Raw genomic sequence first — 17,643 nt, 5'->3', positions numbered from 1 at the left:
TTACTATAAGAAAATTCACATTTCAAATGGTCAGGAGATATCACACTATTAATAATAATTTAAATGGCATGTATAGCTAATCCCGTATTTGCTACGTCGATCAGAGAACCGGCTAAATCGAAGCTCTGATACCAACAAATGTAATACCCCTTATCCGTATTCGTCGTCGAAATAGGTTATGAAACATTACCAAATTTTACCAAATAAATATTTTGTTATTACGAGTTAAATACTATTCATTTATCAAAACATGTCATGACGTCGATCCGAGAACCGACTAAATCAAAGCTCTGATACCAACAAATGTAATACCCCCTACCCGTATTCGTCGTCGAAATAGGTTATGAAACATTACCAAATTTTACCAAATAATTTTTTTGTTATTACGAGTTAAATACTATTCATTTATCAAAACATGTCATGACATCCCTTGGATGGGCCTCAGAAGCCCAAAACATACATCGAGACCAAACCGGGATTAAATCGAAACCATAAGAAATTTTTCGCAAAATCCCAAAGTCTTTTTTTTTATGAACTCAATATAACCCTTTTATAAATATCTAATCTTCCCTGCAATTTTAAATCGAGACCAATCCAACACAACCAATCCATTTCAACATATTTTTATGATAGATTTAACATATTCATAAGACAACCTCATCACATACCAAAATCACAATTTGTTAGCCATACTAATGCCTAACCATACATTCATTTCAAATTAACATTTACTTTACTAGCTTATACATGCCATTGATTTCCAAAATAAAGTGTCTTTATATACCGAGATCTTGAGGTTGATAGTGTGATGCGTCTCCGACCAAATCCAACCTTCAAGCTCTTAACACTACAACACAGGGGAAAAAGAAACAGGGTAAGCAATTTGTGCTTAGTAAGCTCATGTAATAAGAATTATACTTCCTTAATATTTTCAATACAATGCAATAAACATTCATACATCCATTCAATGCATTATTCCCTTGACATGCACAAACTCAATATTTAAGTTAGTTCAATAATTTCCATGTATCAATAATATAAATACCATGATTGATGAGCTCATCAATACCATGATTTCCATTTCCTTATTATTTTTCCATATTTATCCCGTTGAATTTCTCTAAATTTCGATGGATTTTCAGGGGTACACTTTAGTGTACAAATCAAGATCCGTCAATTCATATTCATGTGCACACATTTCCATTTCAGAGAGCACACTCCTGCGAACTTCATCCTCACAGCGGGATTATCAATCCAGGCTAAATCCCCTGTAATATAAACTCATAGAGTATTGTCGGGATTACCAGTCCAAGCTAAATCCCTGCAATGACAATTACTCTAATGAGCTTGGATTTGAATTACCAGTCTAAGATAAATTCAGACCCTAATTCGAATTACCCGTCCGGGCTAAATCCATTTTCCACATATTATTCGGGAGTGCTATATCAGGATAAGATCACCCGTCCGGGTTAGATCCTTTTTACCGTCAATTCCTTTTCAAAGATCCATCGAATTGTCCTTTCATTCAACCGGGATTTATTTTCTCTTTTCATCAAGAATATCAATATTTCATCAATTATCATACAATAAACATCCAAATCATATTCACATCAAGAAAATATATTTCAAGCATTTAAGAATATAATTCAAGTTACATAAACTTACCTCGATACTTGTTTGTATGTAAAAATCTACTAATCCAGAACTTTTCTTTTCCTCGATCTAGCTTCAGTATTTGAATTTTCGAATTTAAATAAATAAATTTAATCATTAATTTAATATATTTCATGTTCATATGCAACATTCTCTACAATCCCATTATTATTTATAGTTCATTCGAGTTGTCTCCTTGAGTCATAGTCATAGTCATAGTCACTAAATTATTCATAGTCACTAAATGAAAAAATAATATGAATTTAATAATTTTTATTAGAAAAGAAAATAATGTCTTAATTTTTTCATTTTGTATTAATTCAATTCGATTATAGGTATATAGTGTGTTAAATATCTTAAAAATTATGTATTTTAAAAGATTGGATTATTATTTGTATTTAAATAAAATCTAAAACTCCATATACATTACATTCTTACCATAACATGATTTGTTTGTAGCATTGTACTTACTTTTTTTGTTTCGTTTATTGAGATAATTTTTGTAATGTTAATTATAATTTTAATCAAACAATATAAGTAACATAAAACATTGTTTGAAGACCAAAATTAAATATAACATAAATTAAAGATATCGAAAATAAAAATAGTTTAAAATATATTAAAAGATTACAATAGTTTTAAATGAAACATATCAAAAATAAAAACATATCGAAAATTAAATATAACCAAAATGTTCTTGTTTAAAGTAAAAAGATCAAATCCAAATTGTAAATGTAGTTTAACATGTATATATTGTCTTGTTGCTACCTTAGCACAACCTTGAGTGATATTTTTCCCCTACTTGTTGCTACCTTCAACCACTCATTTAACTAAAACATAGATCAAATTAAAATACTCAAACAGAAGGCAGGGACAAAGGTGAAAATTAAACTAAAAATGTCGGACATAATCCTCTAATCAGTCACAAACTAACTAATTCATCAAGAAAGAAAGTAGTAAAAAACCTGGCTAGCTTAACACCCACGATCGATTTGACATGGAAAATAACAACATCCATCTTCAATATACACACTAAAATAAGAAACCAACTTTATACAAAATTAAAGCACAAGTAATACATCTTAAAACAAATCAATCTATCAAAGAAACATGCTAACCGCATATCGAATAATTGGTATGCCTCTGCAAGTTAACAAATACTCATGTAGAGTGATCTACATTTGACCATTATTTGCTATGTTAAAAACTCGTCATTGGCCATAGTCAGAGCCTCTGAAATTCTTGTAAACATATACTAAGAAGATAGTATCAAAACCAATGACAGATTGAGTATCTAGCTTCAGTAGAACCAAGATGAACAATAAGGATTACCAGATAACATATTTTTTATAATTTATAAGCAAATAATAAACATGGAAAGTACTAATTCAGGTTACACAAGAAAAAGAGTGACTCTCAGGCAACTAAATTTTCAATGCTTCAAAGTAGCAATTTAAGAAGAGAAAGATGCTACAATTGATGAAATCGACACATGAAGCGCATCATAAAAGGCCTAACAAAGTTTAACATGCCTGTCCCAAAGCAAATACATTTTGCATTTAGGAAAGACAAAGCTTTATCTGAGTTGTTCCAAGAGAGGTATCAATTACTAGACCTAGCAACAAAGACTATGCATTTTTATATTGTAAACTGCAAATAAGATATATTCAGTGGGATTGGCAACATTCACAGACCAAGTAAGCCAAAAAAACTCAAACAAGACATCCCAATGAGAAAAACGCACTGCCAATCTGTCATTTTGCTAATTACTTAATAGAAAATTTGCATCAGGATTACAGCTGCCAAAAGCCCCGTGCTTGCATCATCATTCTTCACAAAACTACAACGGTGTAAAAGAAGAATGACTTAAGAATCAAATATAAAAAATGGGTATTTTGCAAAAAGTGGTAGAAGGAAATGAGAAAGGCCTCAGATCTCATAGCTTTTGAAAAATCAGTCGCAGCGTTTCTTTCTTTTCTTTTGTTTTTTGTTTTTTGTTTTTTTTTTTTTTTTGCTAGGGGCAGTTCCTCCAAAGGCTTTTCACCACTTAAACATTTATATGAAGCCTTTTTTTTTTGACAGAAACTTATAAGCATCATTGATTGATTGATAAACATTAATTTCCATGCTTCCCCTGAACCACCTCAAAGAAATCGAAATAGAATTTCTCCTTCACATGCACTTCGGCTAGAAGCCAACTAACTAATGAATAAAAGATTTCCACAACTCCTTACCTTAACATTATGACAACATGGCTCGACTGTATCACTAAGTTCTAAACATTAGTTAACACATGAAATTTAATAGAAACAAGGTCAGGTTAAAACCTAAACAGAGCAGCAATTACATCGCTACTTTTTAGAATGTTAAAACTTAAAAGCAACAAACTACAGTCACCATACAAGAAAACAACCAAAAAGCAAGAAAATCAAGAAAAATAGAAAGTAAATTTTAAACAAAGACTACTCACAAGCTTAATGGCAATCTCTTCGTTGGTCTAAATGTTCGTACCTAAAAAGGGAGATTATAAAAAAAAAAAACACCAACTTACACTCAAATAGGTAAAGGGAGAAAAAAAGCATGGGACGAACCCAGATAGATCTCTCCAAAAGAGCCACTGCCGATCTTACGACCAAGTCGAAAATTATTACCAACACAAGGTTCCATCAATCAACTTAAAATAAGTAATTTAAAAGAAAAAGGAAATTCACAACCCTAAACTATAATCCGAAACCCCAAATCAACCGCACCGACAACCCATAAACATCCAGATGATCAATCAAGTAAAAAAATCTAAAAAAATAAAATAAAAGAAGGGAAAAAAATTAGAATTTCGTCATTTACCTTAAACCATAAACAAATACAAAATTAACAAGAACACCAAAAAATGTTTACCTGACCTTGGATGAAGGGATGGAATACCGGAGTCGGAGGAAGCAAGAAATGGCTACCGTTGAGTGTTTTTGAGGTGAGAATTTGTGAGGGTAAAATAGGGTTGATATGGGAATGAATGGGTAAAGGTGAAGAGGGAAGGGAATAGAAATCTCTAAATTTTTCTACTTAAGCCCGTAATGGAATACAACCGTAATAGACTATTCCCTTCAACCAAACATTTAAACGTAATAGGCAGGTAATGACATAGCCATTACCTTCAACTAGAGGTGCTCATGGGCCGGGCGGCCCGGCCCTGCCCGATGGCCCCTCCGAAATATGGAAAGGTTCGGATAAAAATATAGATCCGAAATATGAGTTTAAGTAAAAAAACGAGGCCCATTTAGAAAACGAGTCGGGCCTCGGGCACCACTTTTTTGGCCCGGACCTGGCCCGGCCCGAATATAATAAATATATTTTTTTATTTTTTTTATTTTAAAATATTTTTAAAATAATTTTTTATTTTTAAAATAAACTTTTAGTGTTTATTAAAAACGGACCAGGCCGAGCCGGGCTCGGGCTCAGGCTTAGAAATTTTTTTTTGAGCCGAGCCTGGACAAAATTTCAGGCTCATATGTCGGGTCGGGCCTGGGCCTAGGATGCGGGCCAAAAAAATTTTTTGAGCCCAATCTGATCCGACCCATGAACACCTCTACCTTCAACCAAACATGCTGTAGGTATTATTGAAATTATCCCAATTATAATAATATCGAAGATGATTTTGTACATTGGAACCTGAAAAATACGGTTACCACTTACCAACGAAACACTCCCTGACAATTTATTGCATGCAACTTTTTGAGCGACGTCCATATATAAAAATAAAATAATACACGACTGGGTAGTAAAGAAACACTAGACGAAAGTCCGTGAGGATAGCATTAACTCAGGGACAAAAAGGGGGCTGACTCGTGGCCACGTTGCTGCCTACTATCTGACAGTAACAGCTGGGCCCCAGAGCAGCATGTAGTTGCCTTGCCCGCTGTCCCTACATGTTCAAATCCCCGCACTTTCAACTCCGTTCTGTGGAAAAAGATTGAAGACAAGTTATCGCTGCCGGCCCACACCTCCTTCCTCAATTCATTTTATCACTGGTAAGTATGTTTGATCTTCCTTTTTGATTGGTTTTGGGTATTTGATCTTCTGCCATTTCATCATAATATAAATTCAAGTTTGATCCTTGAGGATAGATGGAGATGAGAATACTTTGTTTTATGTTTCCAGATGGTATTAGATTTGATTGGTAGTGGCGTTTTTGGGGTGGAAAAAGAAAGATGATATATATCGTGGATTGATGTTGTTTTCGTCTTTTTATTCTTTTCTCGCCGTGATTTAACAGTCACGAATCTCTTGCTATTTGCCTGGAAAAAAAGTAAAGGTTTTGGCGATTAGATTTAGTGTCTGATTTCACGGCTTTCTAGCTGAGACCCCTTTCTTACCGGGTCCAGCCATACCTCGCCCGACTGGGTTTCACCTTCTATGTATGATTCTCGGGAATCTGTGTCATCATCGTCGGTAGAAAAGGTTGGTCTAAAAGAGAAAAAAAAAGTTCAACAAACAATTTTTCTTTCAACTCATTTATTTAAAAAAAAAATTAGATGATTACTTATCTTAATCCATAAAATTATACATCCTTAATGCACATGTTAACTCGTTAGAAAAAGTTTATTGGACAATATTTAGTACACTTTTAGTGTAGTTTTAGACTTTATAAATAATATTTGAGAGTTGATAAGTGTTATATAAAAATATAGTAAAATATTTAAAATTAGTTATTTAGAAAAAATGTATGTAAATTTTTTGTGAAATAAAGAAAAGTATATTGCCAATATATCAAATACTTACTCAAAATTTATATATAATAAAGACTGTTGAGTATTTGGTATGCTAACAATCTACTTTTTTAACTTTACAAATAATATTATAAATTTGTCAAATGTCTCATTTTTTATATAATTTTTAATTTTACTATACTTTATATAGACCCAATTTTATTTAGAAATTTTTAAATTTTACTAGTAGTATATCGAATATTTTTAATTTTTAATTTTATATATTATCTATGTATGAAATTATGATACAACTATTTAAAATGAACATAAGTAGATTTATTTGTAAAAACTTTAAATGATATGTTAACTTTTAGTTTATTGATAATGCATAAAATTATTGGGTAAATTATTAACATTTTAGCAAAGGGTTTATATTTGATTGATTTATAATATATAATTTTATATTACCTTGATCATACATGCAAGGTTTTATTTTATTTTATATATTAAAAGAAACCAATTATTTGTCTAAATCTTGAGCAACAAATATGGCAAGTGGATGGTTTTTAATGAAAATTAACGTCATGGGTTAGCTACTATTAGCAACTACCTCAACTATTTGAATAACTATCTTGAATACATTAAATATTAACTCTTTAGTAAAAGATTTATATTTATTTATATTTAATAAATTAACTGTATATAATTTTATAATTAATGAAATTATAAAACAATTATTTGAAACGCAATAAAGTGAATTTAATTTTAAAAACTTTAAATGGTATATCATCTAATTTATTAAAATTCATAAAATTATATACTATTAATGTATTAAATATTAACATTTTAGCAAATAATTTATATTTGATCCACTTGTAATGTGTAATTTTATACAAGGTCAATAAATGAAATGAGGACCCAAATAATATTTTATTTGAAAAAAAATCTATTTTTTCGTAACAAATATGGCGAGTGCATGGTTTTTTAATAAAAAATAACATCATGGATTAGCTATTATTAGTAAGTAACTCAAAAATGATTATTTGTGGTTTAAAACCATTCGGCCTGTCGAGTGGGGTCATTCTTTAATTTTTATTTTATGCCTCAAAGAAGCCCATTCCACAAACAATTCCCTTTAATATCTCTTTCCAATCCCACGAGCGGCCCACAACCGCCCACTTTAAATTACTGAAAAGCGATCATGTGTGGTCAACTGCTGTAGAACTATCTGAAACAAGGGTCCCGATTCTTCTGTCATATCTGATTTCTCACAGCCACTTCTCCTGATTTATTCAGCCTTCAAAAGCTAAGACATTCTTCAACGCAGAATTCAACGCACTCCGTCTCACTTTGCTTTTATCCGTTGTGCTTATAGCAGCAACAGGTAACTACCACCTCATCAACATGTCGTCTCACCACCTCTCTGAGTTGGACTCCACCACCGATTCCGTCGCGTCCTCTCCACGCTCCGAGCACCATGCTCCTCATGATGCCCGTGTACGGTTCATGTGCAGTTTCGGCGGAAAGATCCTTCCACGTCCACATGATAATCAGCTCCGTTATGCCGGTGGTGATACCCGCATCGTTGCCATCCATCGTTCCACCTCCTTCGCAGCCATCCTCACAAAGCTCTCTAAACTCTCAGGTAATCCAACAACAAAAGAGAATGGATTTTCCTTGTTTTTATTTTTTAATGACGTCATATTTGATTTTAATCTGATCTGACTTTTGTTTTGTGGTTAGGAATTGCCAACGTGAGTGTTAAGTATCAGCTTCCAAACGAGGATCTTGACGCGTTGATTTCAGTGACGACCGATGAGGATCTCGAGAACATGATGGAAGAATATGATCGGCTAGCACAGAATCATAACCCTCGGTTGCGGATTTTTCTTTTCTCCAAAGGCGAAGACTCTCGAACCAGTAGCATCAGCTCACTTTTGGACGGTTCGGTTAATCGTGAGCACTGGTTCTTAGACGCTCTTAACAGTGGAGCCAATGCATCTGGTCTCGAACGCGGCCGTTCCGAGGTTTCCTCGATTGTATCGGAGGTACCCGATTATTTATTCGGGTTGGATAACTCCGATGAGGCCCAACCCCGTGGCCCGAAATTAAGTACACGTCAGCTCTTGCATGAGAATGTCTCGGTTTCGGACCCGGGTTCGCCGGCCCCGGTTGTTTCTTCATCGCCCTTTTGTTCCACCTCATCAGCTCCAGTTGTTATACCTTCAATGCCAGATCTGCCACCGGTTAAGACTAAACCAGATAACCCCGAACCGGGTTTTGAGTCAAAGCAGAATCAAACAGAGAGCTTGGTGGAGCAACCCGTTTTGCAGCCAACGGCATATTCGGGTAGTCCCATGTGGCACTATATTCCGGGTTCTCATTACTCTGTACCTCCCGCTCAACAAATACCTGTATATTATGTTCCGGGTCCAGCTCAATCCGGAAATCCGCAGGTTCAACCTGTTCAAATCCGGCCACAGTATGTCCAGCAGTATCCAATGTCAACGGGTCAAATACCGGTTGGGTATCATCAGCCGGTTGCTGGTGTGGGTCAAGCATACAGGCCAGTAACGCACGTGGACCCTTATGATCCCGCATTAAGAGTGGCTCCTGATGGTGTGAAACAACCTATATATTATGGAGTTAGAAATGCGGGTCCAGTGCCAGTTTACTCAGGAATGGTGGTGCCGGGTGGGGAGGAATTGGGTAGAAGCGGGTCGGATTCAACACAGAGTCGGGTCTCGCAAGAAGGCCGGTAAGTGAGCGTGTGTTAAATAATGGAAAGGTAATTTCGTTTTGGTATGGTTGGTTTGATGATTATCATGAACTGGGTTTTAATAAATGCTAGATTGTATAGGCTGGTTTTGGAAGTTTTTGTGATTAAAACTGTGAATGGCTTCTGATTTTGAAACAAAATGTATAGAAAGTCACAAGGTTTGCTCTAAATATGTAGATATAATAGTGTTTTCTTTGCAACTATAATTGTGTCTTATTGGAATGTTGTGATCATAATACCAAGTACCTAAAGGATTTACCGTAGCCAACAATACCTTAAGCGTGTGCATTAGAGGTAGGATTCAAACGAAGTTACATTTATTATTGTGGTGATCCAAAGGTAAGGATGGAAAAAGTCTTAAATGTTTTTTAAATATATTTTTTTTCATTCAATTAGCTACTTTAACTTTGAGAAGACATAAAAAAAAGTCTTCAAATTTAAAAAATAAATTAAGTCATTATGTTTTTTTACACTCAATTGAGTATTCGAACTGTCAAAATATATCAAAAATATTATCAAACTTTTTCAAAAAAAAAAAGCAATTAAATCACTGTTGTTGTCTTTTTCCACCTAATTGAGTACTTGAATTGTTAAAATGCACCAAAAATACTATCAAACTTTAAAAAAAAACAATTAAGTTTTTGTTTTTTTTTGACACTCAATTGCCAAAATGCATCAAAAGACTCTTTGATCGTAAACTTTAACAGTTGATTTTTAAAGGTAATTGTTCCAAACTTTTTTCAGTTAAAGCAATTTCGTGTCACAATCACGATGTGACATATGACAAAAAATTAAAAATCACGATGTGACATGTGACAAAAAATTAAAAAATAAAAATCAGTAAAAGTTATAAAATATTTTAAACTTTAATAAAAATATAAAAAAGCATTTAAAATTTATTAAAAATATAAAAATATATAAAAATTATAAAATACATCAAAAAAGCTCTTTAACCACTAACTTTAATCATTAAAATTATAAAATAAATATTTAGATTAAAATCTACGTATAAATTACACATGAAGATATTCCAACCTAAACATTTAAGTTCTTATAACGTGAATATCTTATTAACAAATTAATTTAAATATTATTAAGTATACGGAAAATATTATAAAATATTTAAGAATATCCGATTTTACGATATGCAACCTTATATACGTTGATATTGGAAATAGAAATAAGATTTGAGAGGTACATGGAGGTGAACTTGGGTCGGTTGGTCTTCAAAGTTGTCGGATTTAGATTGGAAAGTGAGGTGGTTTCAAATAAAAGCCATTGGGCTAGCCATGCACCTTGACTTCTCTTTCAAATACTTCTTCATTTTCACCAGATGCGATAATGCCTCTATATAATGATCACTTTTCCTAGAAGTTACTGTTAGAGAAAGAACGTTTTTTATGTTTGATTTGCGAAAAATATATCAAATTTTATGAAATGTTATTAATTTTTGCGAATTACTTTTCCTTAAATATGAAAATGTCATTCTAGTTAGTTTATTATTAAGGTTGAAAATATGATTGAAAAAATATTTTGAAAAGTTTTAAGTTTTTAGAATTGTTATCAAAAAGTATTTTTAAAAGATAAAAAAATTATTTTAAATGTGATGTTGTAAAGTAAAAATATGCATTTAAATGGTATTAAAATTTGCTAATTTATGGTATATAAAATATATAAACTTAAATTATAATAAAATATTAAAATAATTTATTAAATCATTATATTATGATTCATTAGTATTATAATATATGAAATATAGAAATTTAAATTATAATTCACTCAAATGTAAAGCGTTCTTATTTTCATGTGTCATTATCAGCATCACCACTATGCCATGTTATTATTATTTTGGCCTTAACAACTATTCAACTAAAACTATAATTAAATAAATTACGATAACTCAATATTAATATTATTGTAACACTCTATACTCAATCAGATTACTGGATCCTAGATACGAGATGTCACATTCATTGCTGGACCGACTACAAGTTCATTTGCATAATATACAAACAATTTATTCAAGTTATTATGATCGTTCTTAATTATAATACAACATTTAATCAAATTCAGGTTTTAAACGAGCTTAGAAAGCACTTATGATGAACCAAGGTTATCGGGGGATTAAATTGTAATTTTCAAAGTTATCAGGTTGGAATTGTGATGTCAAAGGTGTAATGACCCGATTTTCAATGGTACCAGAAAATGCGATTTCAGATTCTCATTTTCGTAAACCAAGCTCATAAATATTAAATATTAATATTTACTATAATAACATAAAAATGTATTAAAGTTTGGCCAAGAATTTTATCGAATTAATAGTTAATTAAGGTTTAGGGGCTAAATCGTAAAGTTCAATCGCTATAAGTTTTTATTTGGCCAAAGGCTTGATGATTTAAACGAAAATTAACCAAAGGTCTAAAATGGTAAATAAACCATCTTAGATAAGTATAGTAGACAGTGATGTTAAGATTTTCTTAAACCTTAATTTTAGTATAATAAAAAGATGGTGGAAAGAAAGAGAAAAGAATTTCTCTTCTTCCTCAACTAAAGACCGTCCACCATAAGTGAAGGAAAAAAGAAAGCTTTCAAGGGTTTCCAAAATTTTGGCCACTATTTAGGTATTGCAATCAAGTCTTTTTCTTGTAATTTTTATAGATTTGGAGTCGTGGGAGCTTGATTTAGCTAACACATGTATCGATTGGTAAAACTATTAAAATTTTTGAAAGTTGCCATAGTTAATTTCTTGAAGAATTAGACTTGAAATTGATAGATTTTAAGCTTAGTTAATTTCTTGAAGAATTAGACTTGAAATTGATAGATTTTAAGCTTAGAACATGAAAAAGACTAGATCGTAAAGTTAATTTAGCTTATTGTTAACTTTATTACATTAGGGACCAAATTGAATAAATGTAAAACTTGTTATGAAATTGTGTTAGAAATAGGAAGTTTATGGTCCCTGGTGAGAATATTTGAAATCAGATTTTAACCTGAGGCAGGAATTTAAAGTTATAACTATTTCGAGTTCAGGGACTAAATTGAATAAAATGTAAAATTTTAAGGTTATGGAAATATTAAATTTATAAAGGTTCATTCATATCATAGCATAGTAAGGAGATGTTTAGTATTGATTGATGGTATAAAATAATTGTTTAGATCAAGAATCAGAATGAAATGGAGTTGATCGGAGAAAAGCTAAAACTTCGAATTATCCTTGAAGTATTCGCTTTATGTATTTTGAACAGGTAAGTTCATATGGGACATACCACTCTATTCTATTTTATGTTTGAACTTATCTATATGTTAGTTTTAACTAGAATTTAATGGATTTGACACATTTGGTTTAAGTTGGACTAAATTAAATATTTCTGCAAATATTTGGTTATTATGAATTTGTATGGGAATACAAATATGAGAATTGGTTGTTACAGGACTTGTAAATGAAATGTGTGACTCGGTACATGTATTCATAATGATATAGATATAGATATGAGGCATAGTAAAGGTTAGGATACGTATGACATATCATTAGGGTTATACGCGCGATTAATCAAAGGTTATACATGTTATTACGAGATCTAGCATTTGTTGCAGATTCTCAAGTTATACGTATCGAAGGTTTAGCCTAGACAGGTAACCTCAATATAATGTTAGCTTGTGTGAGCAACCCTGATATACTGCCAGCTTGTGTGAGCAACTTATTTTCGTATATCAGAGTCCGTTTTACTATAATTCCATCGAGCGATATTTCAATGAATTGAAAATAGAAATTAAACTATGAAATGGAATGGAAATGATAATTGGGGATATTTGTTATATGAATTGTTACATGACTTTGTTTAAGTTTTGAGATTACTCATGATCGTTGAATGTAACTAATGTATTTGGTTGATGATATTGTTATATGTATAGATATGTCATGATGTGCTAAAGGATAGTAAAGTTGGTTGCCAAAGGATATGTATAGATATGATAAAGGTATTTTTTTAGTTTCCATTTGAACTTACTAAGCATTCTTAATTCTTACCTTAGTTGTTTACTTCCTTGTAGAACTGCCGAGTTGGATCATTGGGGAAGCACACACTATCCAAAGACGGTAGTTATATGTTCATTTTGAGTCTAGAATATGTAGCATGGACATATGGGTCTTTAGTATGCTTGTAGTTATTTTGTAGTGAATGGCATTATGTGCTCGTGTGATGTCTAATGTTGGATGTATTGTTTGGTATGTATATTGGTAGTACACATTTTGGTTAAGTTTGATGATGTATACATGATGAATTTACCTTTGAATGGTTCGGCATGTTAAGCTATCAATTAGGCCATTTGAATTGGTTCAGCTAAATAATGTTTTAGCAATGGTAAGATATATGATAAGTATGCTATGTAATTTAGTATATGTTTTGACTTATTCATGTCAAACTCTTGAATTGGTAGTTTTAAATTAGTAAGATGTTTGTGTTTGAGTTGGAAGTTGAAGGCATTTTGGTAGGAGTAGGTGGAATGGACATGCATATAGCTAAATGTCTATAATTAGTTGGTAAGGTATTGAATGAATGATTGATTAGTTTATACATGAGTTGGTTGTAAATTGGTTTAGTTAATTAACCTTATTTTGGTGAATATTGTGTGAAAACATGTTTGATATGATTTGGAAATACTTAAATTAGGTACCAAATGTGCATGTTAGCAAAAACAAGGCCAACATTGCGACAAGAGGTATTTTATGTCGCAATGTCAATTGATAGTGAGTGACGTCGTGACGTGGGTATGCATGTCGTCATGACGTGGCTTACTATGATGACTTCGCCGCGACGAGGAAACCTGAGGTCGTGATGTCAGCTCAAAACTTTTAAAAACTTTGCACTTTGGTCCTGCTTCATACTCAGGTTAGAAAAAGAGTTTTTGTAAGCTCGTGTGAGAACATAAATGATTGTGCATCATGTCATGAATACTTATTAATGCTAAATACATGTCTTAAATGGTCATAAAGCGTATGACTACCCATAGTTGCTCCAACAACGATCGTAGCATCCTGTGATTCGAACCTGATAATTTGGTTGGGCAGGGGTTTTATATTTATTGGTATTAGAGCTACATTTTAGTTGATTTTAAGACTGAACCGTGGTGTAAATCAAGTCCAGAAATATATGCAACCATAGTCCACTATGGTGTGTTACTTACTGATACGAATTGGCTTTGTTTTTCATATAGATAAACCATGTCATCTGATTCTAACAGCGTAGTAAGTGATGAAGTTGAAAGTAATAATCTCATCTCTGATCAAGGAGTTGCTAGAAGTTTGCCCATTCTGCAAGGGCTTGGAAATGATGCCAGAGATGTCTTTATGGATATGATGAACCAATGGTTCACATAGTTTACGAGAGCTACTCCTTCCGTTCCCTAACAACAAATGCCCTTTCTTCCATCTAAAATTCCCCTTTATGGCACCACATTTACCCCAGGTTCTTCAATTGATACCTATGGTCCGCTCTCCAATTGAAAAAATTCGTAAATGTAGAGTAGAAAATTTAAAGGCAAGAAAGAAGACGACCTTACAAAAGCCGAGTAGTGGTTAGAAAATAATTAGAAAGTTCTTGATAAGCTAATGTGTTCTCTAGAAGATAGTGTGAAATGTGTCGTGTCTCTACTTAAGGAAGAAGCATATTAGTAGCAGACAACTTTGACATCAATAGTTCCAAGAGACCGGGTAAAATGAGAATTCTTTTTGATTGTATTTAAAAAGAAGCACATCAGTTTATTATACTTAGAGAAAACAAAGAGGGAATTTATAGAACTGGAGCAAGGAGAAATGACTGTAGTCGAGCACGAATGAGAATTTGTCTGCCTCAGTAAATATACGAGGGAGCTATTGTCTATTGAAATTCATATGTGTACTCATTTTTAATGCAGTCTGAATGAAGATATACGCATGTTAGTGGGAGCATTGGAGTTGAAAGAGTTCGTTGTGTTGTCCAAAAGAACATAGAAAATCAAAGACATGCATAACAATATAAAGTAAGCCAAATCCAAGACACAAGACTCTGGCAAGTGTAGTATGGCTAGATCTTTCCCGACTCTTCCACCTAAAAATTTGAGAGATCTTCAAAGTCATTTATCTACTTTTTTAGGAATTTCGAGGAAAGATTAGCCAAGAATGAGTATTCCGCAACCCTAGACTACATATGTAACTAGCGTAAGGAGTGCTCACAATGTAGATAGATAAATTTGCAGGCACTGTGGAAGAAATCATGGAGGTGAGTGTAGGTTGAAAAGTGGAGCTTGTTTCTATGTGGCTCCAAAGAACACTTAAGGAGGGATTGCTCAAGAAGGTCAGATGAAAGTAAAGAGCAAACTGCTAAGACTATGTCAATCTCTTAGAGAGGGAGTAAACTTGGGTTCAATAGTGGTATTGGTGGTAATCTTGGAGGAGCTAGAGATACATCCTTGAGATTTGAGGCTCGTGCACCTATCCGAGTCTATGCAATCTGAGATAGAGAAGAGGTCAATGCTCCAGATGTTATTATCGGTACATTTTCCCTATTTGATGTCTCTCTGCATGCATTGGCTGACCCTAGGTAAACTCATTCATATATTTGCACATATTTATTGACAAAAAGAAACATACCAGTAGAATGAAATAGTTTGATGTCTGGGTAACCAACCCATTAGGACAAAGTGTTATTGTTAATAAAATTTGTAAAAATTGTCCACTAAAAATTTAGGGTTGAGAATTTTTGGCCAATCTAATGATGTCACCGTTCGATGAATTTGATGTAATCCTTGTTATGGATTGGTTGTCTTGTCACAACGTGATGGTTAATTTGTAAACAAAAGAGAATTTCGTTGAAATCTATAGAAAGTGATTTGCTAAATGTTGAAACTAGTTGATCGGAATGTCCAACCAATATAATCTCAACTATGTTAGCCCAAGAATTGTTTAGAGAGGGATGTGAGGCATATTTGGCCTATATCCTAGATTAGAGAATATCAGGACCCGAGTTGGATCAAGTTCCAATGACCTTGTCATAAGTGTGTTACCAAGATGTACACACTGCTTGGGATTGAAATGTTGAATAAAAGACTTAAAACTTCTCACTCTAATGAGACATACCTTTGGCATTTGAGACTTGGTCATATTAGCCAAGAAAGAATCACTAGACTTGTGAAAGATGACACTTTAAGTTTGCTTAAAGCAGTTGATCTTCCATAATGTGAGTCTTGCTTAGAAGGTAAGATGACTAAGCGATCTTTTAATGCAAAAGGAATGAGGTTTGTGAAACCCCTAAAACTTGTGCACACTAACGTATCTGGCCCTATGAGCTTTAGTGCAAGAGGTGGTTACAAATATTATATAACCTTTATTGATGATTATTCCAAATATGAGTATGTGTACCTAATGCACCGTAAGAGTGGCACCTTTGATAAATTCAAAGATTTTTGTGTGGAAGTGGAGAAACAACTATATTTACCCATAAAGGAACTTTAATCTAATTGAGGTGGGGAATATTAATAATATGATTTCATAGGGTACCTCATAGAGAATGAGATTCTATCCCAGTAAACCATATCGGGTACTCCACAACAGAATAGCATGGCAAAGAGAAGGAATCAAACATTTTTAGACATGGTTCGTTTGATGTTAAGTTATTCAAAGCTAAAATTCTCTTTTTGAGGATATGCGGTACAAACGACTTGTTATATTCTGAATGATGTGCCAACTAAGGCAACATCAAAAACTCTATACAAATTGTGGAATGGTAAGAACTTGAATCTAAACCATTTAAGGATTTGGGGATGTTCAACCTACGTATTGGATAAAGATGCAAGGAGGTTGGACTCACAGATAGAATTGTGTATGTTTGTAGGATATCCAAAAGGAATAAAGGGTGGTTTGTTTTGTAACCCAAAGGAGTAAACTGTGATAGTGTCATTCCATGCTACTTTATTTGAGGAAATTACATGAATGACTTCAAACCTCAGAGTAAAGAAGTACTCGAGGAACTTTCAGGAAATATATAAAACCATACGAAAATGCTTCTAAAACCAACTCTTAATAGTAGACCTGCAAACAATCAACAACGTAGGGTGCTCTTTCACAGTGAGAGGAAATTACATGAATAACTTCCAACGTCGGAGTAAAGAAGTACTCGATGAAATTTCAGGAAATATATAAAACCCTACGAAGATGGTTCTAGAACCAACTCCTAATAGTAGACCTGCAAACGATCAACAGCGTAGGGTGATTTGTCACAATGGGAGGGTCTCCTGTAGGCTTGAGTTTTTCCACTCCAGTGGAAGTGTTTTAAATACCGAGTCTGCCAAACAGGTAGATGACTAGCCACTCACATATGAAGCAATGTAGAGTGTTGATTCCAAACTCTGGGAAATAAATATTAAAGTTGAGATGAATTTTATGGATTCCAACTTTGTGTGGGAACTTGTAGATTTACTGAAAGGGATAAAACCCATAGGGTGTAAGTGGATCTACAATAAGAAAAGAAACAT

The 17,643-nt window shown here is 33.0% G+C and overlaps 1 protein-coding gene and 1 long non-coding RNA gene across 4 annotated transcripts; one reads left to right on the top strand and one right to left on the bottom strand.

The window, feature by feature from the left end:
• Nucleotides 1–607: 607 nt before the first annotated feature.
• On the bottom strand, nt 608–4,740 carry LOC128041667 (uncharacterized). The gene is made up of 2 exons (XR_008196618.1): nt 4,549–4,740; nt 608–847 (listed from the first exon to the last, which is right to left on the bottom strand). It is a non-coding gene; the product is annotated as an uncharacterized LOC128041667 (long non-coding RNA).
• Nucleotides 4,741–5,514: 774 nt separating this feature from the next.
• Nucleotides 5,515–9,335, top strand: LOC105773549 (uncharacterized). 3 transcript variants are annotated; one of them, XM_012595541.2, is made up of 3 exons: nt 5,515–5,678; nt 7,732–8,001; nt 8,100–9,335. In XM_012595541.2, exons 2-3 carry the CDS (start codon nt 7,761–7,763, stop codon nt 9,116–9,118), a joined length of 1,260 nt encoding a protein of 419 aa, XP_012450995.1. In that variant the 5' UTR covers nt 5,515–5,678; nt 7,732–7,760; the 3' UTR covers nt 9,119–9,335. The 3 variants fall into 3 exon arrangements, with proteins under 3 accessions (XP_012450995.1, XP_012450996.1, XP_012450993.1); XM_012595542.2 differs by having other exon boundaries at nt 5,518–5,678; nt 7,735–8,001; XM_012595539.2 differs by having other exon boundaries at nt 5,544–5,678; nt 7,653–8,001.
• Nucleotides 9,336–17,643: the final 8,308 nt, after the last annotated feature.

This window comes from Gossypium raimondii, chromosome 6 (genome assembly GCF_025698545.1).
Source record: "Gossypium raimondii isolate GPD5lz chromosome 6, ASM2569854v1, whole genome shotgun sequence".
Lineage (NCBI taxonomy): Eukaryota > Viridiplantae > Streptophyta > Magnoliopsida > Malvales > Malvaceae > Gossypium > Gossypium raimondii.
This window is presented reverse-complemented; position numbering and strand designations above follow the sequence as displayed.

Bases quoted from the DNA above. Each gene is read 5' to 3' on its own strand.
- LOC105773549 (XM_012595541.2), top strand. From the start codon at position 7,761: ATGTCGTCTCACCACCTCTCTGAGTTGGACTCCACCACCGATTCCGTC. The intron at 8,002-8,099 runs GTAATCCAACAA...TTTTGTGGTTAG, and splicing joins AAAGCTCTCTAAACTCTCAG to GAATTGCCAACGTGAGTGTT.